The 27,689-nt window shown below is 44.0% G+C and overlaps 1 protein-coding gene across 1 annotated transcript; it reads left to right on the top strand.

The window, feature by feature from the left end:
- The first annotated feature begins 82 nt into the window (after nt 1-82).
- On the top strand, nt 83-27,685 carry polr1a (RNA polymerase I subunit A). The gene is made up of 37 exons (XM_079167489.1): nt 83-235; nt 621-729; nt 938-1,033; nt 1,243-1,392; nt 1,623-1,733; nt 2,015-2,100; nt 2,563-2,651; nt 2,888-2,971; nt 3,206-3,323; nt 3,958-4,105; nt 4,396-4,575; nt 4,842-4,964; nt 5,141-5,368; nt 5,479-5,586; nt 5,687-5,833; nt 7,141-7,332; nt 7,633-7,782; nt 9,036-9,219; nt 9,389-9,471; nt 10,461-10,619; nt 11,697-11,795; nt 11,891-12,043; nt 12,708-12,790; nt 15,570-15,735; nt 17,328-17,451; nt 18,536-18,636; nt 18,760-18,959; nt 19,094-19,261; nt 19,543-19,678; nt 19,997-20,151; nt 20,288-20,417; nt 21,614-21,721; nt 23,558-23,839; nt 25,849-26,049; nt 26,463-26,580; nt 26,668-26,832; nt 27,176-27,685. The coding sequence occupies exons 1-37, from the start codon at nt 159-161 to the stop codon at nt 27,274-27,276; spliced, it is 5,112 nt and encodes a 1,703-aa protein (XP_079023615.1). The 5' UTR covers nt 83-158; the 3' UTR covers nt 27,277-27,685.
- The last annotated feature ends 4 nt before the right edge of the window (nt 27,686-27,689 follow it).

A 27,689-nucleotide genomic window follows, 5' to 3' on the forward strand; every position in this document is an offset into this window, starting at 1 on the left:
AAAAGTCTAGTCCTCTGCATTTCTGTCTCCCCTCTAATCCGACGCTTGGTCTGACGGTCCCACGTGCAGGACAGGAACAACTTTGCGTCGCATGTGGTTGAACTGTACGCCATGCATTTATATCAATAACCAGCCTAAAGTGTGGCTAATGCTCCAAAATGTTATTTGAAAAAGACGTGCCATGGCGGCGACTGGAGGGCATGTCGTTTGGCATGTACTCTGCCGAAGAGATAAGGTGAGAGATAGTTTGTAAACTAGCTAACATGAGTTCAAAACAACATGCCTGCTCGTGTCAGCATGCTGTAACGCTATGTTCCAGCACTCCACTCGCTAATTACACAGATACATAGCTAAGAGTTTTAAAGAACAACGTTACCCCGTTTTTAAATTCACACCCCTGTCTTTTTGTTGTTTATTCAGATTTCAGCATACATTGGTTCAGCCATGTAGGGGCCTATCAAGGTGACACTTAACCACCTAAATACTGATAACACCCATATGATAAAGCTACCAGTTATCCCCTGATATCCTAAAATAGCCCAAAAGTGGCTAAGAATCCTGTATAATCGTGGAAGCAGTTACGTGGTTCTCATAATGCAGTCTTCTCATCTCCTGTGCAGGAAGCTGAGTGTGAAGGTGATCACTAACTTCAGGCTCCTCGATGGTGTTGGGAACGTGGCCCCGAACAGCCTGTACGATCTGGCCCTCGGGCCAGCAGACAGTAAAGAGGTACGTCTCCACTGAAAATCATATAACATACATTCTGTGTGTTGCAAGATACGGTGATGATACATCTGCATAATGCTATAGATCCGTCTGTTCCTGACTTGTAGTTGTACCTCTGTGTGTAAAGTTTAAGATTGAGAGCCCTGACTTTTGCCAAGCACTTAAAATTATCCATATTTTTCACGTTACTCTCTGGTATTGTTTTTACCAGGTGTGTTCAACCTGCTGTCAGGACTTCAACAACTGTCCAGGACACCTGGGACATGTAGAGCTACCTCTACCTGTGTACAACCCGCTGTTCTTTGACGTAAGCATGGCCACAGATGCACACACATGTTTACGACTCAATAAGACAGGGTGTGATACTGGTATTGATGGACCAGCCTGAGGAGTTAAGATGCATTAGTGTGACTTTTTAACCACTGTCTAAAAACGTGTTCTAATCCTCCTGCCTTTGTGATAGTTTCTAATATTTTGTATGCTTTTTTCTCACCTCCTCCTACTCTCCTGCATCAGAAACTCTACCTGTTTATTCGTGGTTCCTGTATTTCGTGTCACATGTTAACGTGTCCCAGAGCTGCCATCCACCTGCTGCTGAACCAGCTGAAGTTATTGGGCCATGGGGCCATGCAGGAGGTCTACCAAATAGAGCAGGTTCTCTTCCAGGTGGGTTTAGAACTTTCTTTGGAGTCTACTCAGGGCATGATTGTGCAGACTAAAGCACACGTTATCCCCAAAAATACATCAACCATTATTCATCATTACAATACTTATCCAATGAGGGGATTTTAATGTTATTATTTTTGTGTGTTGTGTTGGATAGCATTTCTTATTTATTGTGAATGTGTTAGTCTAGATCTCCGTTTATACTTTACTTACTCATTTGTGTGTGTTAGCTCCTGGAAGAGAATCCCAAAGCCACTGGAGATGAGATCCAGCTGGTGCTGAAGCAGTTTACAGACACGATAGTTGGAGTGAACGCTGAGGCTTCAGAAAACACCAAACCGGTGAGTACACACTCACACATTCAGTTAACAAACAATACTATAAGACTATAAGAGGTACAAAGTATGAATAACTACGTAGATAACAAAATCATATTACATAAAACAGACATCCCAGGTATTGCATTTAGCTCAAACAAACCTGCTGAACTTTAAATCCCTTAGTAAAATGACGAAGTGAGCATCTCACACAATGTAGTGTGTGTAACCTTAATCTTACTGTTGCACACCATGCCGTTCTCATGGAGGCACACTGTCCTAATTCTTGTGTCTTTTTTTTTCAGATCAAACACCTTGTTGAAAAAAAGAACAGTTTGATCAACGACTTCTGGAGGATCCACATGAAATCTAGGAAGTGCCCTTACTGCAGGTGACTTGATGAAAGTAGTGTTGCATTGAGCCTGATTCTCCTTTAATGTTGAGCTATAAAACTCTATACTGGCAGACGTGTATATACTCTACTGTGTACCAGCTGTTATGGTCTGTGGGTTGTACCATGAAACGGCACACCGAGGACTAATCTCCCACTGGCCACTAGAAGTATATGACCACAGTGAAATACTCCGATTTTTATGCTTACATTCAAATCTAAGCACACAGGAGGAAGTGTCCACTGCTGTCCACTATATTTGTGTGGTAATAGGATTATAACGAAGACAACCTTACTGATGCAAATGGGTATTTGCTTAAAAAGAGGCTGAAAATATAGGTTGCTTAATGATGTTTGTGTGTGTGTGTGTGTGTGTGTGTGTGTGTGTGTGTGTGTGTGTGTGTGTGTGTGTGTGTGTGTGTGTGTGTGTGTGTGTGTGTGTGTGTGTGTGTGTGTGTGTAGGAGCGGCAGGTTTACAGTGCGCCGTGAACACAACAGTAAGCTGATTATCACAATGCCATCAGCAGTGCAGACCAGTGCCAACACTGATGGTTAGTAATAATTTAAAGAAAGCAATAGCTCATATAACATGTACACATGCCGTTCATTGTTGTGCCAACAGTTATACAGGCGGGAGGAGACTGAGACTCAACGTATTGTTGACTTCTGAGTGACGGAGTGGGAAAGAGACCACCAACATGGCGCCCATTGTAAACCCAGCCTATACACACACACACACACACAGACAGTAAATAGATGTCAACTGGGTTTTGTTTCTGTCTTCCAGCAGACGATCTGATGGCTGGAAAGAGAGTCTACCTGACGGCTAGCACTGCTAGAGAGCACATCAACAAACTGTGGGAGAAAGAAGGTATGCCCCAAAAAAATAAACCTGGTTAATTAAAGGGCCAGTTTAGATCATATAGACACATTTGAAAGTGAGTATTTGAAGTGTGCCACATTATTTGAATAGTGTTTGATTTGCATATGAAGAAACTGCCATACTGTTTAATGTCAGAGTTGGAAAAAAGGCCACGACTTCAATCGCTTTTGTCTGTTAGAAGGAATCATTTTCAAACTAATTCTCATCTCCTCTTTGTTCCAGGCTTCTTCTTGAAGTGTATGTTCGCTGGGCTGGAGGCGGGAACGACGTCGAGGGAGGGAGAGGAAGGTTTCTATCCAGACCTCTTCTTCCTGGAGCTGATGGTGGTCCCACCGTGCAGGTACAGTGTGAGGCAACGTGTCAGGATGGTCAGAGCGGCGGCCATTGTTTTGACTGTTGTAGCGGGCTAACTTTCGAATAAAGGAAACAGATTTACAGCAAGTAGCAGAATCACCGACGTAAAGTTTTGTAGTAACGATTTAAACAAGCACAAGGCTCATTTACTGCAACCAGTGTAGCATGTAAGTGTTGTGGAATCAGCAAACTAGCGGAAATCTGACTAGTTAGCTATCTTGCTAATTCCCCCCATGCTACCCTGGTTACAGAAATCGAGCCGAACAGCGGGCTGGTGGCCAGCGGCAGTGTTGGATCTAACGTTCCTTCCTTCCTTCTATTCCTATTCAATGTCTATGGACCGAGCCGTCTCACACACTGTGCATTGAGCCACTGGTAGTATAAAAGTGTCCAAACATTAGTCGTGACCTCCTGAACAATCGCTACAACACTATCACTTTTGACTAGAAATTCTCAGGAAGAATAGAATCAAAAGAAGCGTGTTCAAACTGTAATATGATTACAGTGTCATAGTGGACGTATTTATATTGTGTCATCGTGATGTTTAATCTCAATAGTATTGATGTTAGCAGAGGTAGTGTAACCATATTGCTTTGTCACACCCCTCCTCTTCCTGTCAGGTATCGTCCAATTAATCGACTGGGCGACCAGATGTTTACAAACGGTCAGACGGTCAACATGCAGGCCGTCATGAAGGACTGTGGACTCATAAGGAAACTTCTGGCTCTCATAGCAGGGGAGAAAACTGTGCAGGAGGAGGAGGAGGAGGTAAGAGTGTGTGTGTGTGTGTGTGTGTGTGTGTGTGTGTGTGTGTGTGTGTGTGTGTGTGTGTGTGTGTGTGTGTGTGTGTGTGTGTGTGTGTGTGTGTGTGTGTGTGTGTGTGATGTTGCAGTGTTGCCCTCTGTCCTCACAGTTGTTCTCCTTATCCTTTTTTTGTTTGTTTGTGTATAATAAGGCTCAGCTGCAAAGATCTTTATTTTATTTTTTTGTGCTACAGTCAACCAAACGGGGATTGTCAGCAACATGTCGTCAACCTGTCCCCTCTTGTCCCTTCTCAGGCTCCTGAACAGACGGAAAAGACAGAACAGACAGACCAGACGTTTTTGACAACTATCCCCGGAATGACTGTAACGGATAAACTCTACAACATCTGGGTGCGACTACAGACCCACATCAACATCGTCTTTGACAGCGACATGGACAAAATGCTGACGGAGAAATACCCTGGAATCAGACAGGTATCAGATACACACAACAGCACCGTGCATCACGACCTGTTTTAATGTCAGATCACTATGTTCTTCCAGCTGCTTCTTACCCATCGCGTCAACAAATAACCACAGCGATCTGATATAATAACACTCCAACAAACTAAACAAATCATAACCTGGTACAACAATCTGTTACATGAAACCGTTTAGCAGCATTTAGCAATGTAACAAACCTTGTTTGCCAAAAAAGATGAACAAAGCCAGTTTCTTAATCATCTCCACTCCTCTGCCAGATCTTGGAGAAGAAGGACGGATTGTTCCGGAAACACATGATGGGGAAACGAGTGGACTACGCTGCACGATCTGTCATCTGTCCAGACATGTACATAGAGACCAACGAGATCGGCATACCTATGGTACGTCTTGACTCCGTTTCTGATCATTTCAAAAAAGAGTGCCAGAAGTAGAATAGGAGTAGAACGGACATTGTATCGTCGCCATTGCGACCATTATAGGAGGCTAACTTTTATATTTGCATATTTCTTCGATCCGGAATGAACCGAGCTCTCCGTCTCTCCCGCCCCCTGTGCAGGTGTTTGCCACCAAGCTGACCTACCCGCAGCCCGTCACCCCGTGGAACGTGAAGGAGCTTCGTCAGGCCGTCCTCAACGGACCCGACGTCCACCCCGGTGCGTCCATGGTGATAAACGAGGACGGTAGGAAAACCATCCTGTCGCCCACCAGCCTTGTACAGAGAGAAGCCGTTGCCAAGCAACTGCTGACGCCCTGTCCCGGTCCACATACGATGCCCATGAAGATAGTAAGTCTGATACTGTGATGTGTAGTGGTTGTAGTGCACAGGCACAAAGCCTTGTGTGCCCTGCAGTGAGAGTTGACCTTTCATTGTCGGTGTCCCTTTTGTCTGTCCAGGTGAAGCGTCATATAAAGAACGGAGATGTTTTGTTACTCAACAGACAGCCAACTCTGCACAGACCCTCCATACAAGCCCACTGTGCACGCATCTTACCAGGAGAGAAGGTACCATCTGTTCGGTCCAGGCCCATTCGTTCTGTTGTGTGTTAGAAATCAACATATGATGTATAACAAATTGCTCTTTTGTCTTCATTTGATGCTGCAGGTACTAAGGCTCCACTATGCCAACTGCAAGGCGTACAACGCTGACTTTGATGGAGATGAGATGAACGCGCACTTCCCTCAAAGTGAGCTGGCCAGAGCAGAGGCCTACACGTTAGTCAGCACTGACCAGCAGTACCTCGTCCCCAAGGTTGGTATATAGACACACTGTAGATAGAATATCTCCATAGAGTCCTAACACAGACCTGAACTCCTTGGTACCAATAGTTGTCAATCTAATGTTTTAATCTGCTATTTGGCACATTCATTTACATTACATAGCCAGTAATTAGTGTCGGCTAATTGTTGCATGCTAATTAACCTTTTTCTTGTTCCATTGACCCTTCGCTAAGTCCCGCCCCTCAAACGTAGGATGGCCAATTATTGCGTAGCATCAACAGCTATCAAGAGCTCTGCTCCGTAGGTTCATGTCATTTCAGACTAGTTTTCATCCTGGTTCAGTGGATTTAGAGCGAGTCATGGTTAAACGTTATGTAACACTGATACTCGTATCCAGAGAGGTTGGGAGGAGAAATCTCTTTCTAAAACATTACGTTACTGGGTAAAAAATGAATTGGAATAAAAAAAGGTGCCATGACACAAACTGTCTGACTTGATAATAGGCTTATGTTCGTACTAGCCAAACGCAGCCTTGTCAAATTCAGTGCTTCCTCCTCAGTGGATGCCACTGGCCAAAACGGCTGCTACAGTGAAGGTGTAGTTCATGGGCCCCATGGTGCTCTATCATGGCCTCTGGGGATAAATATGTACTACACACAAACATGTAATCAAATGAACTGAACCGGTGAAGAGTGTCTACTAAACCATATACTCAACTGAAGCTGATATTGTCTCTTAAATCTCTTGTGGGAGTTGGTCCACGTTGTCCAAACTCAGCCAAATATTCAGCCATGACATTGAAAATCTATCAGAGAACACCAAGTAACGCTTGCTTTACTCCCACACAACAAACTATCTCCTGGACTCCTCTTCTTTACCTCTCTCTCATGTTTTCTATGTTGTCACAAGATTTTAGAATGAGACTTCTCCTTGAGCGAGACATGGTTAGACCGGTAACAAACTGATCAGATCAAGCAAACGGTAAAGAAAGGTTTCTCTGTAGTGTCCTTTCCATAATGTTGACAGACACTTAATAATCACTAGAGACCATCTTACGTCAGGATCACACCGGTCACGCACCAATTTGGGACAGGTGGTGTTTCCTTGTTCGGACCACGTCCATCTTCGATCTTGACCGTCATTATGATGTCAACACCGCACCTGTAACTCTTCGTGTCTTTATCTTGCACGGTTGTGACGTTATCTATGAAAACGGTACCGACAGCGCTGTCACTGGGCAGCAGTGCTTGTGCTCAGTAGCAGGCAGCTTTTAGAGGCCTACACATTCCTAATAGCGCACACAGGTCAGCGCTCATGTCTTTCTCTCGCTCTCTTTAGGATGGTAAACCTCTAGCGGGTCTGATCCAGGACCACATGGTGTCCGGTACGAGGATGACGATACGAGGCTGTTTCTTCACCCGAGTCCAGTACATTGAGTTGGTGTACAGAGGACTCACTGACAAACCAGGCAGAGTTACACTGCTGCCGCCGGCCATACTCAAACCACAGCAACTCTGGACAGGAAAGCAGGTAATTTAACTTGTGACTTGGCTTGAGGTTATCGTTCAACGCGATAATGCCACGATAATAATCCCAACATGTCCACGATAACAGAGCGATATTCAATTCTGCTTGTTGTGGCAAAAAAGTAACCTCCTGCGAGCGAGCATACGTCTGATTTTTGTGTTTATGTGGAAGAGAGAAGTGAACCCTCAATCATCGGGGCTTTCACAAAGGCAACAAGATATCAACGTGACTGTACTAGAAAACTGCGAATGCCTCTGCAAACTCATTTGTGCTATTGTGTCACTGATTTGGTGATTGTTGCAGGTGGTGTCGACGCTCCTGCTGAATGTAATCCCTGAAAAGGCTGTGCCGCTCAACCTGACTGGCAAATCCAAAATCCCCAGCAAAGCTTGGATCCAAGTCCCACCACGAGCTGCTCCAGGATACATACCTGACAGCATGTGTGACTCACAGGTACACACACACACACACACACACACACACACACACAGACATGTGCCAAACATAGACTGTGTATAGAGATGGACGACGCATCTCCAGAGTGAGTTAAAGCATCAGATGTGTTCATTTCATAAAAGATCATTTAATGTCTTTTAGTGGAATCATATCATAATTAAATCATGTATCCAGATTTCTTGATACACCATTACGTTGTCTGAATTGATATTGATATTAACAGACGCGTGACTCAAGTTTAGTTTCTCAGAAAATCTCATTATTTTGCCCACATGTTTTTGATCAAATCAGAAAATACTCCATAGCTTCAAGTATTTCAGTACCGACAACTTATTTCGAGATTTTGTATTATTCAAACCAATGAACATAGGGAAGACAAAAGGCACTAATCCACACAAAATAAGTATTTAGAAAAAAAACGCAGCCTTGTCAAATTCAGTGCTTCCTCCTCAGTGGATGCCACTGGCCAAAACGGCTGCTACAGTGAAGGTGTAGTTCATGGGCCCCATGGTGCTCCATCATGGCCTCTGGGGATAAATATGTACTACACACAAACACTTCCTCCTGCAGTACTTTAATGAATACAAAACATCCCGGATACAGGCGCTATCTTGCGCTGGTGACATATTTCGGATGCCAATTGCCAGCACGGCCACAGCTTGTTCGTGTGAGAGCGACCGAGCTGCTGCACTTAACTGATGTGAGCGCCGCGGTAACCGTTTGGCCAGTGAGACACTTAGCTGTAATGTCTCTATTAATACATTTATGATCAAATTGTCGCATGTTGCAACAGGTTCTAAAGATAAAGATAGAAGCTAAAGCCTAAAAGTGACCACCTCGTCCCCATAGATCCCCTGGTTTTTACGTAGAAACGTAACGTTTTAGAAAAGTTCCTCTCCTTCCAACGAGTATCACAGTTACACAACGTTTAACCACGGCTAGCTCCGAATCCACAAAACCAGCCTGAAAATGAAGAAAATCTGAAACGACTGCACGAGAGTCTAAAAAGCAGTCGGATAGTTTTGGGACTCTTGTCGGAGCTGACCGATGCTACGCTATGATTGGCCAGTCTGCGTTCGAGGGGCGGGACTTCAGTCTCCTGCTCTGTGACTACCATACTCGGAGCTGCCGTCAATCGCAGCTGTCAATCGTGATGCCACACCCCCTATTCAAGGCATCAAATGATGAATTACCACCAAACGTAACATAAACAATGACATGTATTTACCCCTCTTTCTTTGGTTTCCCAGGTGGTGATTCGTCAGGGGGAGCTGTTGGTGGGGGTTCTGGACAAAGCCCACTACGGCTCGTCAGCCTACGGTCTGGTCCACTGCTGCTACGAGCTGTACGGAGGGCAGACCAGTGGCAAGCTGCTCAGCTGTCTGGCTCGACTCTTCACTGCTTACCTGCAGCTGTACAGAGGCTTCACTTTGGGTGAGAGCCCAGATACAGTTCATGCACATGCCAAGCCATTTGTTGCTCTCCTGACAGACATATTCCAGACAGCATTACTGGTTTAAGTCTGTCAGTTTTTGTGTACGATTACTCAAGGCAGAAGAAGAATATTATGTTCAAATATTCACCTTTTTGTGCTTGTGTCCAGGTGTGGAAGACATCCTGGTGAAACCAGCCGCCAACAGGCAGAGGAAAAAAATCATTGAAGAATCTCTGCAGATTGGCACCAGAGTGAGTTGAAGCATCAGATGTGTTTCCATCATCTCCAGGCTGAGCGATAATTCAATATCATTTATTGTCTTTTAGTGGAATCGTATCATAATTAAATCATGTATCCAGATATCATGATACATGAACATTACGTTGTCTAAATTGATATTAACAAACGCATGACTCATGAAAGTCAAATTATTCTGCCCACAAATGCTCAATAGTTTTAAGTATTTCAGTAACGATTTTGTGTTATTCAAACCAAATGTCATATATACATATATTATATTATATATATTATGACATAAAAGGTACTACTCCACACAAAGTAAGTTTTTATAATACAAAACGCAGCCTTGTCAAATTCAGTGCTTCCTCCTCAGTGGATGCCACTGGCCAAAATGGCTGCTACAGTGAAGGTGTAGTTCATGGGCCCCATGGTGCTCCATCATGGCCACTGGGGATAAATATGTACTACACACACACACACACACACACACACACACACACACACACACACACACACACACACACACACACACACACACACACACACACACACACATGCAGTAAAATAAACTGAGTGCTAATTACTCTGTAATGTTGAGTGTCTGAACTTTCAGTGCTTTCATCGACTTTAAAAATCTGAAAAACCTCTGCATGTTCACTCACAGCTGGTGCAGTCCATGTGTTGCTTTTAGCTCTTCATCCATCTTGTTTCCATGCTGGATTTGTAAGAAGGAGCTGACGGCCCTCCATTGCTGTGTCATAGTCTGTGTTTATACTGCCATGGCCAGGGGCTTCAACCCTGTGTGGCTTCAAATGCAACCATAAACTTGCAACAACTGATCCTTTTGGCCACTTGGGGGCAACAGGAACAACTGTCTGTCTGCTGTTCTGTTGAGCCGGTAGTGCACAGTGGGTCTTTGGAGCTTTTCCCCTGAAAACAACTTCCTGCTGCGGCCAAAAACATATTTAGTGCTCTTATCTTTTTCCTTTCCATATCTAAGGCCCTCCAAGCAGCCTTCAACCTGCCCGCCAATGTGGATCAAGATGAGGCCCAGAGCCGCTGGCAGGATGCTCACCTCAACCCGGACCAGAAAGACTTCAGCATGGCTGACCACAAGTTCAAAGAAGTGGCCAACCAAGTGAACAACGACATCAACAAGGTAACCTGCCAGTACTACTAGCCTAGCAGCACCACCATCACTACTACTACTACTACTGACTACTACTACTTCTTTACTTCAGTACAGCGAACGATGACTGATACACTGCCTCTCAATCGGAATGTGCAGACATAATACCAGCATGGAGAAATGGAATAGAAGCGCATATTGTATGTTGTTTCCACCGCAGGATCCACTTTACGGCCCAGTCCCACTTTCTGTTAAAGTTGCAAATCACTGTATCCCCGCAAATATTGCTCCTGTATTACAAGGTAAAAGACGGTTTCAGTCGTTCCCACCCAGCCTGTGCGTGTCTAGATCTGAGGGTGTCAGAAGTGTCTTTTTACCATTTCAAAAGCTCCTTCTCCCCTGCGTCTCACGTAACCGCAACCTGAACTGAAGCGTTTATTTACACTTCAAGTCAGTTTTTTTTCTGACAATACGCACATAAACATGAAGTTGGTGCTCAATGAAAGGCACTGAACAATATATTTATTTACATTTTGCAACCAGCAGAGCAGAGTGTGCTATTTATGCACGAGTCAGGGTTTTCTAACACCTGCACCCACCCGACCGGTTATGATAACCTGACTGACACACTGCCAACTTTGTCCAAAATATTGGCTCAGTAGGCTCTTTTGACAGCCTACACACACTACAAGAGCCCTGGCTGACCTAAATGGAATCTTGTAGCCCACCTGTGTGTGCAATGTGTCGGATGTTTGCATGAGTAACCATAACACTAACGCAGTGACTGATCTACGTAGGGGAGATAGTAAAGACGTATGGAAAAAGCCTATTATGTACCTGTGTCCCTTCTCACGTGTGTTTTTGTGACAAAAGATCACGTAGTGTGTGACACCCTGTCGCCGCACAGTCGCGTAGTGCGAAAACCACATTGACTTTAAGAACGTGTGAACGGTGCAGCGATCTGAAGGTTGTGAAGTCACTGAAATCACTGCATGCGCTTGTTGCTACAGCACCGCTGCAGCCAGCATGTGTTTAGCGACGGCCCACAGTTCGTTTCTTTCCGGGAACTTCTTTTGACTGCTTTGTTTGCATCGTGTGTGTTTGTAGGTGTGCATGCCCGTCGGACTCCACACGTCTTTCCCAGACAACAACCTCCAACTGATGGTCCAGTCAGGAGCCAAGGGATCGACTGTAAACACCATGCAGGTACCTCCCCCACACTTCAATAAACGCTGATGAACCGAAAGCTATTAAACTAAAACCCTAACCCTGTGTGTGTGTGTTTGTTTGTTTGTTTTCAGATTTCATGTCTACTGGGCCAGATCGAGTTGGAGGGCCGCAGGCCTCCACTGATGCCTTCTGGGAAATCCTTGCCGTGCTTCCAGCCATATGACCCCGCCCCCAGTGCTGGAGGCTTCATTTCTGGAAGGTTCCTCACGGGCATCAAACCACAGGTACACGAGGAGAGCTGTGTTTGTGTGTTGTGTGGAGCAGTGGTTCTCAGCCTCTTTCCACGCCAACAAGACCCCTAAATTGACACACATTGGGGCATGGACCCCCAATTGGATAAGATCTCCTCCTTTTGAACAGATTTTGGTTGTTAGGCCATGATCCCACAGAGTCGTGTCACTAGAAACGCACCATGGATGTCAATGGAGTCGCACTGCTCGACAATGTCGCGCTTGACCCGGGCCACCAATCAAATCCAGCAAGAGGCGGGCTTTACTACTTATCCACGGCCTTCCTGTTTTGATGCAGGTAGACGTTGTAGGGCTAGCTAGCTTGTTAGCTGTTGGGCTGTGAGAGAACTACAGAGTATGTGAGAGGCGCACCACACCTTTCTGGCTAACCTGCTTTGCCAAGGCGATTTTTAAACGGCGGGGCCTTTAGGGATGTATCAGCTCCTTAGATATGATTATGACCAGAATTCTATAATTGTCAACCACAGTTGAGATGTCCGTGGAAGAAGCGAGGCCGATGATCAGAGTAGTCACTCTTATGACTCTTGCTCACTTAGTGAATCTAATAGTGAAAATGAACGATTCCTCGATGCTATGAATCTTGTTTCCATGCGACTCATTTTCTCTCCTTTTCCGTGTGTAATGTCGTTGTGTTCAGGAGTTTTTCTTCCACTGTATGGCCGGCAGAGAGGGACTGGTCGACACAGCTGTGAAAACATCCAGATCAGGATACCTGCAGAGGTAACGTAAACCTCACCACTTACTGAAAAAGGCTGCTGCCATCTTTAAAGTGTTGTGTGCAAAGGCATTCAATTCCCATTTGGCGTGGTTCATGTTCTCAGTCTCTCTCTCAGAAGCTCTTTGAAACGGAGACGCATCTTAGAAACAGAAAGGCAAACACTACGTTGCACATTTCCAGTTTACATCATTTGCATCCATGTTTCCCTTTTCTTATCAGATCTGGTGCCTATATGTAAAATTTAGAGAACTGCACGGTTGACTTCCCTGATCAGTGTTTTTCAACCTTTTCTGAGCCGCGGCACACTTTTTACATTAAAAAGATCCCGCGGCACACCAACAACCAAAAACGTTACAAAATGACACCTTTTAGCATATAATACAGCATATATGCCACGGTGTCTAACTCAATCTCAGAGAGGGCCAAAACTAAAAATTGGGACTTGCGTTGAGGGCCAAATAGAGTCACCATTTAATAAACAGGATAGAAGGGATATTGGACAAAGTGCAAAAAGAATACATGTTTAGGTAAGATACATTATGTTATGCAGACGTACCAGAGCCAGATGTTTGGCATCTTTTCTTGGCTACCAGGTCATTAATATCTGGGGTTAGGTTCTGTGGAAACCCTCAATGTGGAGTGAAGGTGTGCATCAGTGAGACGACTCCTGTGTGAGTTTATGTTCATCTTCATCACAGAGAAAAGCTGCTCACACAGGTATGTGCTTCCAAACATGCAGAGCGTTTGAGCAGCGTGTACAGTAGGCGAAGTTAAGGCATCGTTTCGGGGATGAAGCTTGGAACCTGAGCAGCACCCACAGAGTCACACTTTGCCTTGAGTGCGTCATTACACTGGAGTTCTATCAGCTCCATGTGGATGTGCACAGGTGCTCTTTCCACTTCAACTGCAAACTGATTGCTGAGCAGTTCAAATTCAAATTTCTGAAATGCAAAGTCGGCAAATCGCCGAGTGAACTCCGTGCCAAGTGCACCCAGTTATCAGCAAAATGCGCAGTCGGGAACACAGCGGTGGACTTTTACTGCATCACACCCGTCCCTGAAGCTGGAGGTTTAGCGCAGTGAGATGCTTCGTTATGTTGCACATAAAGCCAGCTCACATCGCCACGTTTCGTCCCGGAGCTCTGTGGTGTGGCGGGCCAGTTATGGTAAATAATGATATTCTCTGGCGGGCCGTTGTACCGAGGGCCGGATATATGCTGACAATTTAATGACAAGTCTCTCAATGTGTTGATCCTTACGAGGCTTTACATCTGGGTTATTTTGTCCAGGGCCCAGTTCAGAGTTTGTATTTTTCCTTTTCAAATATTTCTCCATCGCTGTTCCTTTTTTCATCGCAACCTCTCCCGCGCATCATTTAATTCTACTGTTTTAAATTAACAAAGTCATTATTGCGCTACCTACTGCCACCCACCGGCATGGAAGAGTATTATTACTTAGCCAGCCACAATATTACAGCTCAGACGCTCAACAATGGCAAAGTATTTGCAACAACTAAATAATATATTTTTTTGACTCATTAAGTGAAATTGGACATTTCCCCACCGCACACCTGGCGATCTCTCACGGCACACTGGTGTGCCGCGGCACAGCGGTTGAAAATCACTGACTTAGATCACAGAAAGATTTGGATGTCTTTGTTCTAGTACAAAGGTCACTTTTATAATCTGAAGACACCATGAAGTATTGACGCCGTCTACAACTTTATTTACCATTACAAGCAGTGCTGAGTGTTCTTTTGGATAGACTAAACAGCTGTGGCGCTTAATGTCAGAGGAAGTTCACACAACAAGGACAGGGTGCCATAAAAATGATCACATAATGACACCAGACTTTGTAAACACACATTATCATAGTCATTTAGATTTTGACCCCAACAGCTGCACTGACAAAATGGCAATGAAGAACATCAGCTTTCATCAATCCTTTTGTCAGACAACCGGGACAGCACAGCCCAACTGTAATCATTTCTGGGATTCAGGTGTTTATTTACACACTCTGGCTACAGCCTAAACCACAGGTGCAGTTTACACTACAGCTTTTGAGGAAGTAGCAATGTGGTTTAACAACCGTCTCCCACCCCAATTTCCCTCCAGTAGCGCTGACACCTCGAGTTCAACATTTTCAGAAAGGAAGCACTCTCTCAGCATCAGGCCCCTCCTACTTCCTGCACCCATGCTACTTAGTTACAACAACTGTCCTCATTAGGTTACCCGAGTGCTTGAATTATAATACAAAATGGTGCCATGACACGAAACCAGCAACTAACTGTACACTCTGCGACTTGATAATGTTCATACTAGCCAAACGCAGCCTTGTCAAATTCAGTGCTTCCTCCTCAGTGGATGCCACTGGCCAAAATGGCTGCTACAGTGAAGGTGTAGTTCATGGGCCCCATGGTGCTCCATCATGGCCACTGGGGATAAATATGTACTACATACACATAAGGTTGTATGGGCTGAACCAGTGAACAGCACTATTACTTCACAGCTGCCATACACACATGTTCTGGGTTGTACAGTTTATTAACCATAGCTTGTCCAGTTGTTTATCACTTTGAAGATTTGAGGTTCAGTAAAATAAATGATGATTTTGTAACTGTGTAAAATCTGTCTATTGTGAAGCTGAATCAGTGGAGCAAAGGGTCATGGTGTGAACCAGAGCAGGACCACCCTCAGGATGAAGAAGCTCACCCTAGGACGCTTTGTCCTCTCCTCCTACTGACCTTGCTGCCATTCTCTCTCTCCTATCCTCGCCTCTGCAGATGTGTCATAAAGCATCTGGAGGGCCTGGTTGTGCAGTACGATCTGACGGTGAGGGACAGCGATGGCTCCGTGGTCCAGTTCCTGTACGGCGAAGACGGACTGGATATCCCCAAGACTCCGTTCCTGCATCAAAAGCAGTTCCCTTTCATAGAGGACAACTACGAGGTAAAAACAGAGCAAAGCGCAGGCACAGTGTTGTTTCTGTGAACACGCCATGAATAATTACACACACATTAATAATGCTGATGGTATTTAAATGCATTTTGTCTATTTTTTCTGTCTCGGTGTGTAATGGTGGTATCTGTTTTTGGCTTTACTGGGAGCACCTTGATAAGTGCACCGTATTAGGTCAAACAATGAAAGCCTCCTGATTACCTGGAACTGGAGCAGAGGTTTAAAACAGGGCTGCACCATTGGAAGTAGCTGTTGGCAGCTCCTGTAATGTACCCATGAATGTACAGATAACCATCACTGGATTACTTCGATACTGCAGTAAAAGTATACTGCAGAATAAGAAGCATCTTTTTTTCTATGATTTCCAAGTGAATTTCTGGACGTGTCATTGGTGTTTCTGGTTTCTTTGTCCTAAATCAGATAACATGTAACTGGGGAAGATGTGACACCGTTTAAATATATGAACATTCATTTTACATTTGACATGCACAATGACACATTGCAAAAGATTAGAATTTTCCAAATGGGTAAAACTGACCGTAGACACCTGTTACACCAGGTGTTCAGCAGGTTTGAATTAAACCCCGGCTACTGCGACCATTTGTTGGGTTTGGGCTTTTTGCATGACACACTGACAGTAACATAGTGGGTAAAGGTTAAACCACAGGCCACGTTCAACTCAGCTTGTGAGGAGTGTGAGAAAACACATGATTTCTGTTCCAGACAGCAGAGGTTTAAACATGACTTCAACCTTAAAGTGCAGCTCAGCCAATGTTGGAGCAACAGCTCCATGAGGACTAGTTCACAGTGCACAATATATCAGGATATAGAAAGAACGCAGCCTTGTCAAATTCAGTGCTTCCTCCTCAGTGGATGCCACTGGCCAAAATGGCTGCTACAGTGAAGATGTAGTTCATGGGCCCCATGGTGCTCCATCATGGCCACTGGGGATAAATATGTACTACACACACACACACACACACACACACACACACACACACACACACATTAGGTGGCATGAGAGGAATTATTGCACAGCACTAATGTTCTGGGTCTCACCGTTTATTAGCCATAGCCTGTCAAGATGTTCACTTTGAAGATCTGAGGTTAAATAAAATACCTTTTCAGTGTTTCCCCCTAGGTTTACAGCCTTTGGGGGGGGGGGGGGGGCGACTGGGTGCAGACCAGTTACCGGGCCTTAGCTGCTTGGCGGGGGTGGGGCGGGGGTGGGGCGGGGGGGGCGCGACTGGTGTGTGTGTGTGTGTGTGTGTGTGTGTGTGCGCGTGTGTGTGCGTGGATCGGGTTGGCGGGCCATGGTAGGGGAAACACTGCTTTTACTGTGTGAAAATATATATCAATAAATAAACGAGTTCATAGATAAGGTACACCCTTAGACCGTCTTTTGAATGCTACTTTGTTTGTATTTGACTTCGATTATCCCGCTCGCCTCAAGTTCACACACAAGTCAAATATTGAACATCAGACAACATTGGTGTCTCCAGTGTTGAAATACAACATTGATTCACAAACCATTTGGTAGAAAATGAACGCCAACCGTAAAAAAACATCTCTGTTCCTCTCAGGTCATCAAGAGGTCCCAGCGCCTGGACCAGGTTTTGGCTCGTCTGGACCCTCAGGCTGCCAATCAACACTTTGCGTCTATCCAGCGCTGGAGAGCAAAGAGGGCGGTGGCAGGTCCACGGAGAGGTAGATAACAAAGTTTCTTTTGGCACTAAAGTTATCTTTTATCTCTGCTGCACAGATTTCTAATGGATTTCTAATCAAGTTTCAGATAAATATTTAACTTGACTGACTGTTAGAAAAATTCACGCAAGACCGATGGAAAATCATTAATCAGTTAACATTTATTCTTTGCAAAGAAGGAGACAGGGTTGAACACATACAACAACGTGCCAAGACTGCTCAGAGATCTGGCTCTGAGACACTGGTACATATACTTGTTTTAGCATTCTGTCACAGGAGGTGACACATACACAATACAATACATATGGCGTCAAAAGAACAAAGGGTTTGTAACTTCACTAGAACATTTGGTCTTCAATGAAGGTCACTTTCTCGCAATCAGGAGGAGGTTTGGGCCATAACATTGCTCTGCCCCCACCTCCATGCTTCCACAGTCCTACTTCAGAATATGTTGCCGAGAGGTCTCTCTCAGCAGGCCTTGAGACCTAAGAAGAATAGACAGTGGTCGTCACGAGTGAGCAAAGGACGCCATAAAAGTAATCACTTCCTAACACCGTTCCTAACACCGCATTTGTAAGCACATAAGATCAAGGGTCACTCATTAGATCAATGGTCACTTTGATTATCGGAAGATGCCATGAAGTATTGACACCGTCTACAACTTTATTTACCATTACAAGCAGTGCTGAGTGTTCTTTCGAATAGACCAAACAACTGTGGCGCTTAATGTCAGAGGAACTTCACACAACAAAGACACATAAGGACACCAAGCTTTTTAAGCACACATTATCATTAGTCATTTAGATTTTCCCCAACACTGACTAACTACACTTTAGTATCCACTCATTTTAATGTGTTTTTTTTGTCGCACTGAATGTTTGGTAATCTATGTAATTCAGAATAGGAGTTTCTAAAATTCCATAAATCCCTGTGTGGTCTGAAATCCCACTGTGAGCTATTGTGGTTCAGTAGCAGGTCAATAATGTAATCAGGAGAATGCATGAATTGGACAATGAATGCTATATATGTACCTATGTAAATATTTGTCGTGTTATATTTGTGTATATGTGTTTTAATCTCTCGTCAGGAGCGTTCTTGCTGTTTTCTCAGAAGAAGCTGCCCAAACTGAAGCAGACGGAAGAACGAACAGAACCAGATATCTACTGCAGAAATGTTGCTGAATCACAGGTATCAAAATGTAGAAAAGATGTGACAGTTTCCTGGACTCTCTCCAGCCTCAGTGCATACAGACCACTGACCATTTAACCTCCTCTGACTGAGCTGTACTTCTGAACTCCGCTCCCTCTGCAGCTCTTCAAACAGTGGCGTTCTCTGGACGAACACAGCAGGTTGAAATACAGCAGGAAGACCTCCCGCTGCCCCGAGCCCTCCCTGGGCCTGTTGAAGCCCGACGTCTGCTTCGGCTCGGTATCGGAAAACTTCCACAACATCACGGAGAATTACCTCCAGAACGAGGACAGGAGGAGCCGAGACAGCGTGGACACCCACAGGTACAGACTGGGCGAAAAATACAAATTCTATAAAATGTATTACAACTTTATGAAGCCGAGAAATGTTACGAAGTGAAGTACATACCTCGCTCAACTCGCTCTGTGTCTCTCTGTGTGTCTCTGTGCGTCGTCAGTCTCCGGCAGCTGTTGCACTACAAGTGGCAGCGCTCGCTGTGTGATCCGGGTGAAGCGGTGGGTCTGCTGGCGGCTCAGTCCATAGGCGAGCCCTCCACCCAGATGACCCTCAACACCTTCCACTTTGCCGGCAGAGGAGAGATGAATGTCACTTTGGGAATACCCCGGTAACGTCTCCTTTCGTCACCTTTTGTGATGAACACTTCACGACTCTTAGAACAGGCAGAAAAATAAGAGTCCCATGTCGACTGTTGCGTCGGTCTCGGCTTTGGTTTCACAGAATAGGAAAAATAAATGTGTGAAGCAAAAGTTGTGGTATGAGCATGCGTGAGTAGAGTCTAATGTGTGACAGTTTGGAGCTCTGCAAATGTCCCGGCAGGACTGTTCTGGCGTTCCTTTCGTCATATTTGTCCTCTTATGTCTCACTCTCCGTCCACCTGTCTCGCAGACTGAGAGAGATCCTGATGGTGGCCAGCTCCAACATTAAAACTCCCATGATGAGCGCCCCAGTGCTAAACACCAAGAAAGCCTTGAAGAGGGCCAAGACACTCCGTAAGAAACTCACCAGAGTCTGTCTGGCTGAGGTAAGGATCTGCTTCTCTTGCCTCTTTTTGTATTCTTTCTTTTCCTCTTCTATTTTTCTCTTCATCCCGTCTTTTATTTTCATTGTGTGGTTTCTTTGGTGTTTTTTTGTTGTTGTTGTTTTATGATGCCAGCACTTGTTCCTTTCTTCCCTCCTGTCTGTCTCTTCTTTTATCTCCTCATGCATTTGTTGTGATACTCATTGTGTTTTGAGATGTCCTCACCTGTGTGCTTTACGCAAACCTTTGCATTTGAGAGGTGTTGGGGAATTAAAAATAGGAACTCAGCACAACTCTGTGTGTGTGTGTGTGTGGGAGCAGGTACTTCAGAGGGTGGATGTGGTAGAATCTTTGCGGATCGAAAATCACCAAAAGCTGCGGTCGTTCAAAGTCGCCTTCCACTTCCTGCCACAAGAACGTTACTGTGAGGATAAGCTGCTATCACCCCAACAGATCCTCCGCTACATGGAAACTAGGTGTGTGTGTGTGTGTGTGTGTGTGTGTGTGTGTGTGTGTGTGTGTGTGTGTGTGTGTGTGTGTGTGTGTGTGTGTGTGTGTGTGTGCCAGAATCCAGTAAGAAATAACCTGATATTAACTTGTTTGTCCTCACAGATTTTTCCGTCTCCTGCTCGAAGCCATTAAGAAGCGCAGTGCCAAATTGGCGTCCATTGCCGTAGAAACAAGGAAGGCCACCCCCGGAGATAAGGACCATGATGGCGAGGAAACAGCTGAGCCAGCAGGGGTCTGTATTTCATTGGCTTGCCTTTGTTTCAGTGTTCCCTATACTCTAAACAATTTCACTGTAAAATAACGGTAACTTACTGGCAGCAAGGACGCCAGTAATTTTCTGTTTTTTTACGGTGAAAGTACCATCATTTACATTTACGGTATCTTACAGTATACTGGATTACGGTATGTGATAGTGGGATAACTGGGTTTTTCCGTGATTTTTGCGGTATATGCCGGAATGTTACCGTTTCTTTACAAAGGGTAATACAACCCAATCATTTTGCATTTATTTCCCATCAAATAAAACAATAACAGACATTCAATACATAATTGTTGCAGTTTAATACATGTTTTCAAGACAAATAATAAAGTAAATAAAATTTGTATTACATCACAAAACTCACATCCCTGGAGTGGTGTGCTGCTGTTGTTCAGTGGTATGTACCTATCCCTGAAGTGGTATGCCAGTACTTTTCCAACGGCACACTGTTTGCTGAAGTGGTAGTCTACTGTCAGACAGGCACACCAGCGCCGTCTCTTGATGGATATGGAACAAAGTTAGGTTACTAATGTTACATCTAAACACTGTAATTGGTGATTAACTTTATTTACGTTAACTTGCTATGCTGTTAGCTAGCTAACCTTTCTAAGGCTAATTGAGCTCGAGCTAGCTAATGTCACAGAGCTAACGTTAACTTTACAGAGCTAGCTCCGCCAATATTAGCACCCTAATGTAACGAAACAGACAAAGTATAACATCTGAGATGTTAACAGTTAAATAATCATGAAGACAAAACAATACTGGAGACTTTGAATTTCGGATGATAAGCGTAAATTACATCGGCTCCTCGGTTGATCTCCACATGGCTGTTGCTCAGAAGGATGAACTGAAGTCGGTCAAACCATGTATTTGTATTTCCACCACTTCACAGAAAATACAGTATTATGCTGATTAATTACAGTAGTCTGCTGTTATGGTTAACTGACGACATTAACTGTTAATTTACATGTGAGGGATAAACATTTAACTGTATGTTACCGTTATTATGAAATACTGTAAGATACCGTTTGAAATCCACCGTAAATGTAGAGCAATTCATTACAGTGTATGTGATATTTTGGTTTGGTGTAGTCGCTCATGTTGTGCATGTTTTTACCTGAATGTTTCTTTCCTTCCCTTGAAAATCCATGTCATGTGGTACTCATCAGTTGGATGACGGGGAGGACGAAGTGGAGCGAGTGGTTATTGATGACCAGGCGAACGAAGGAGACGCCGATGCTTCAGACGCCAAGCGAAAAGACAAACAGGAGGAGGAGGTATGAAGACGGGTGAAATACTTTGTGTTAAATACCAATATCGTGTAAAAGCACAACCCCTTGATGTTCCCGGATTTGGAAAGCTCGGACGTCTCTTGGAACTTTCACTTAATTTAATTTACTGATCTAATCCCAGCATCCCATCATTTCATAATAGACATTTAACAAGACTATTAGTCCACAGCCATGCTACTGCCTCTGTGAGGCCGTATTTAGGAACGGTGATGCTAACGTCTGCGTGCTAACATGCTAATAACTTGTTGCTAAATAGCACCAAACACAAAGTGCAGCTGGAGTTAGTTGAAATGTCATTAGTTTTGCAGTTATTTGATCTTAAACCAAATGCATGAACAGGATGATGGTGCTAGGTGAAAAATGTAGGGATAACCAAAGTTCTTAAAGTTCATCATCATGAATGTGTGTACCAAATATGGCAGTACATCCGGTTGTTGTTACACCCAGAGCATGGTGGCACCAGAGGAAATATATCACCAAGTTTATTAGATTACTATGAATGTCTCTACATCATTTTGTGCCAATCCATTTCGTAGATGTAAAGAAATGTATAATTATATAGAGGAAAAGTAGGGAGACCACCAAATCAGTAAGACTCCTCCTCTGGGGACCATGAACAGGCCATTCTTAGAGTAACGTGCCCTAAACTAGCGTGGCTAACAATCTAAAGAAGCTGTGTTATTTCTGACAGAAACACAGTCTAGACTGCTGCTTAAATTCCCTCTCCTTTTTTTTTTACATTTCTCGTTCTGATCAATGTATCAAGTACCTCAAGTCCTCTTCACACAGGAGGCGATGCTTTCATGTATCTTTGCTTGATATCATACTCGAGCGACTGGATAAATAGGGTAACTGCTAATGTAGTAATGTAATTGGAGGCACTACGTAATCTATGTATATACAGTATATATATATATATTTTTTATCTTTTCCTCAAATAAATCCCCTTTAAATGATTAGTTCAACATCTTGGAAAATATTCTAATTCTCTTTCTTTCCAGTGGTTAGATGAGAATATTGATAACACTCTCACATCTCTGCAGCCTTGTCAAATTCAGTGCTTCCTCCTCAGTGGATGCCACTGGCCAAAATGGCTGCTATAGTGAAGATGTAGTTCATGGGCCCCATGGTGCTCCATCATGGCCACTGGGGATAAATATGTACTACACACACACACACACACACACACACACACACATTAGGTGGCATGAGCGGAACTATTGGACAGCACAAATGTTCTGGGTCTCACCGTTTATTAGCCATAGCCTGTCAAGATGTTCACTTTGAAGATCTGAGGTTCAATAAAATAAAATACCCTTTAACCCTCTAAGTGTGAAAAAAAACCTATATATATAAATATATTTATAATATATTTTACAAACTACTTAGTCTCTCCTGTCCTCTCCTCAATGTGTACAGTAGCTTGCAGTTCATCAAGGTTTCACAGAATTTTTGTCAATCATGGCTTCATAGTTACGCTGAGAAACACAGAATTTAATGCTTTTTACAGGATCTGGTTAAAGCAAAAGGTTTATTTGTAAAATGTTTTCATGAAATATCAATATTATCGTTAGTCGCACATGATGTGTTCAAGGACCGTCGGAAAGATGATAATCTGACAATAATGATGGTTCTTATGTCTTCTGGCTAAAATGAACAGTGTAGTTTTGGCCATTGTTTAAAGAAAACATGCTTTTCAATCCCGGCAGCAGGTTTTTGGGTTCAGAGGGTTAAACCATAATTAAAAACATGACAAATCTAGCACCAGCACAGTTTTGCCGTTTTAAAACCATTAACTCCCATCTCTGTTTGCCTCTGCAGGTGGACTATGAGAGCGAGGAAGAGGACCGAGTTGACGTTGCCGAGGATAAAGAAGATCAGGGGGAGGACGAAGGGGTGGGGGAGGAGGAGGAGGACGACGAGAACACACCGGAGGTGCCCCAGCCAGAGCCTGCAAGAGTGAGAGCGAGGCCGAAACGAGCAGTAAAAGGGCGAGGAGACGGAGAGGAGACGTTGGATCAGATGAGGATGAACTTGGTTCTGGAGTCCAACCCGGCGATAGAGAGGTATCTCTACGATCTACAGCACGAGCTCTGGTGTGAGGTGAGTGTGTACGTGTCAGAAGTTCCCGCTAATTTTTAGTTCTGGGAAAACTTTTCAAGGAACTAAAAGGTTCCTTCAGCCCGTTGTTGTGTGTGAAGACCCACAAAGATTAGGAAAATTAGTCATTAGAAACATGGCGGGACGAAGGCCGCTGGTGGTCATAAAGGTAAACACACTGCGGTTCAGTTTGCCTGCAAGTTTCATCCACAAACAGACTTAAATAAAATGACCTATGGTTTTCTTTCTCACTATGTTTTCTGAATGTCCGTCCGTCCGGTCCATTCTCGTGAATTTCTTCACATTTGGCACAAACGACATTTTGGACGGACATGGATGTAAACCTGACGAGTTGTCGGAGGAATACAGTCGTGAGGTGAAGAAGAAATACTCACTTCATGTCCTGAAATGGTCCAAAATTGATACTTGAGTACCTCCTGGTTTATGAATGAAGCGGTACACGAGTTGAAGCGGCAGTGTCGTGTTTGTTGGCCCAATCAGGAATGGTCATCCCTGAAAACTCCACCCGAAAGTCCCTGTACTTTTAGAAAGTATTGCCCTGAAAATCAATGAGATGCTCCAAATGATCTTAGTCCCCGGGCAAAGTTCGTTTTCCTTGAAAAGCAGTCCCAGGACTAAAATTCCCTTGGTGGTAATGCGCCTTGGCAAATAATAAGAATTCTAGGTTTACATGTGGACACTTGAGAGCAGTTGGTGTAGCCACAGCCTCAAGCAGCTCAATCCTCTCCACGACCGTAAAGCAAGCAATGAAGCAACATCATCATGGCTTATTACATCATCACAACCCCATAATCTTTCCTAAGACACGAGGCCATCCACCTCGGTCGTGGAAACTTCTAGTTGGAGCATTTTGCATCCCTTTCCCCCTGGGGGATTTCCAAAATAGTCTGATGGAACCACTTCATGATGCTGGGTTTGTTTCAGTTTCAAACCTCAAACAGCTATCATTAGGAAGCGGTGCATTTCACCCAAACATGCACCACTTCTTATAAAATACTGACCAATATTGAGATCAAGTTTGGAAATTGAGTCCATAAGGGGAACTAGTGCTTGTACTCTTATAGGCTATATGCCCACGGTGGTGGTGGTGGTGGTGGTGGTGGTGGTGGTGGTGACGTGCATGCGGTAAAATAGAAGCGAGCCTACCCACTTCCGCTGCAGTCTGAGTGTTGTGACTGGCACTCTGTTAATATAAAAGATCATGTTAACAGTTAATTCAATTAACATGACATGGCTACTGGCTATCTTCTTACCCTAATAACTGCATACCATTTAAGTCATTTACTCTAGATTTGTCTTTACCGAAGCCGGCAAAAGGACGCTAACCTTAGCCTGGTTCAAACACCCTTACCTATGCTGTAAAAACTGGGAGATGCTGGTTTTTGGGGGTTTGTAAGTCTTTCGTGGGTCGCCCAAATCAGTTGTGGAAGAAGTGCTCAGAACTTTTACTTAAGTAAAAATAGTAATACGACAATGTGAAAATACTTTGTTACACGTAAAAGTCGTGCATTCAGAATCTTTCAAAAGTAAAAAATAGTCATAATGTAGAAAGACCTATTTCAGAACAGCACATGTTATATTAATGGATTGTAATGATTGATGCATTACTGTATACATCACATTAAATTGCGGCTGGTTAAAGTATGGCAAATGTTGAAGTTACTACACGCAGCTTTCATTGTGTGGTGATTTTGGCGGTCCCTGTGGATGAAAGTGGTAGTGTTTCCAAGCACCAGAGTCCCTTTAGAAAACCTTCATTTTACTGCAGCAGGGTCTGACAGTCTGCTACGCTTATTATTTGTATTCACTATGTGGGACTAGAGAGAAACGATTTTTCAACTTCTCTGTATGTAAAGTACTGAGGAAATGACAATAAAGCTGACTTTGACTTTGACTTTGACTTTGATTGTGTACCGAGCCTGTTCCACCGGGTATTTGGCACACACTGCCCTTCATTCCCTTCATCCGCCTCTCGTCTCCCCCGTTCATAGGTGGACCTGGTCCTACCGGTGAGCAAGGTGCACTTTGACCTGACTTCGGTCCTGTCGACGCTGGCCCAGAACGCCGTCATCGTGGAGACCAAAGGCTTGACACGCTGCCTGCTGGGTGAAACCACCACGAAGAGCGGCGAGAAGGAGACGGTGCTCAACACAGAAGGCATCAACATGCAGGAAATGTTCAACCACAGCGATGTACGTTTGTTCCAACATGAGACTACACTGGTTTTAGGGGTGAACGATAAGTTGCCCAGAGCGGAATCGAGAAGTTAACCATATTCATAAAAATATTTTGACTGCACAACAGTTGGTCGTATCTACTTCCGTTTTAACTGACTCAGACGTGTAACTATTCAAATGTGTTAGTCACAATGTAACTCACGCAAGTCTTTGCAGTGGATTCAAATATTGCAATGCGCCGTTTAATTGCTAAAAAGATAAAATGCAGTGACTTCATAATGAAAGAGCGTTTGGTTAGGGCTAATTGCTCATGAAGTATTATTGTATTTTAAGTTATTATATAATGAGGTTGCACATATTATTATTATTATTATTTTTTATCTTGGCTTGGTGATGATCACAACATTGAGACTACATTTTTCCTCCAGATCTTGGACATCAACAGACTGTACTCCAATCAGGTCCATGCCATGGCGAACACATATGGGATTGAAGTGGCTCTGAAGGTCATAGAGAAGGAGATCAAAGATGTCTTTGCCGTCTATGGTACACACACACACAGTACAAGTACCAGATAGCAGACCACATGGCTGTCAGAACCACTCAGGCTTTGTTTTTCTCTGTCCTGTCCAGGTATCGAGGTGGACCCCAGACATCTGTCCCTGGTAGCAGATTACATGTGTTTCGAAGGCGTGTATAAGCCACTGAACCGGCACGCCATCCAGTCCAACTCGTCCCCTCTGCAGCAGATGACCTTCGAGACCAGCTATAAATTCCTCAAACAGGCGACCATGCTGGGTGAGGAAATGGAAGATAATGATTATGCAAAAAAGAGAGAAAAACAAGTGTTATCTACCCATTTCTTGACTGAGTGTGAGAAGAGACATGTGACAGTGAACGTTATAAGTACCTGTAATGGAAATGGAGCATTCCACTTTCTGAGATTCAAACGAGCGCAGTCGAGTTAAATAATTAAATTATACAGGATAAATTATTTAAGGCGATCGTCGCTGCAGTTTCCCCGGCGCCGTTGTGGTTTCCTGTCAGAAGTCGTCTGTTCTCCTTGAACCTTGGAGCCACCGCTGCACTTCCCTTTGTGTTTTTTTGTTTGTTCATGGCTGTTTTTCCCCTCCTCTTTCAGGGTCACACGATCAGCTGGTGTCCCCATCAGCCTGCCTTGTGGTGGGGAAGGTGGTGAAAGGTGGAACAGGACTGTTTGATCTGAAGCAACCTCTGCAGTAGGAGAGGAGACATTGAAACCAGAAGTCCGGTTGGATGGATGTGGCAAATAAGGACACTTCATTTGGACTGATATGATCACAGAGCTTTCAGTTCTGCTGACTCAAAATCCTATGACACTCACAAATGAATAAGAATAATAAATTGTATCGCAGTTCCTACTCAATGTGGTGGATGTGACGGTCTGCTCCTGCCAAATGTTCTTTAATATTTGAGGTTTTGATTAACAAAAATGTCTGCATTAATTCAGTTGAGAATTAATGTAAAACAATTAAAGCTCTGTGTCTGGCAAATTAAATCACTGAGCAGTCGGTCACTGTAAAATTCTACAAACGGATGCATTATCCACACATCTGTTAGACAAGCAACCCTTTTTTGTATTTAATAATAACGTTAAACTTATAAATGTGTACAGA

The sequence above is a fragment of the Pholis gunnellus genome, assembly GCF_910591455.1.
Source record: "Pholis gunnellus genome assembly, chromosome: 10".
Lineage (NCBI taxonomy): Eukaryota > Metazoa > Chordata > Actinopteri > Perciformes > Pholidae > Pholis > Pholis gunnellus.

Bases quoted from the DNA above. Each gene is read 5' to 3' on its own strand.
- polr1a (XM_079167489.1), top strand. From the start codon at position 159: ATGTTATTTGAAAAAGACGTGCCATGGCGGCGACTGGAGGGCATGTCG. The intron at 9,472-10,460 runs GTGAGTTGAAGC...TCCATATCTAAG, and splicing joins CTCTGCAGATTGGCACCAGA to GCCCTCCAAGCAGCCTTCAA. The intron at 23,840-25,848 runs GTGAGTGTGTAC...CCCCGTTCATAG, and splicing joins AGCACGAGCTCTGGTGTGAG to GTGGACCTGGTCCTACCGGT.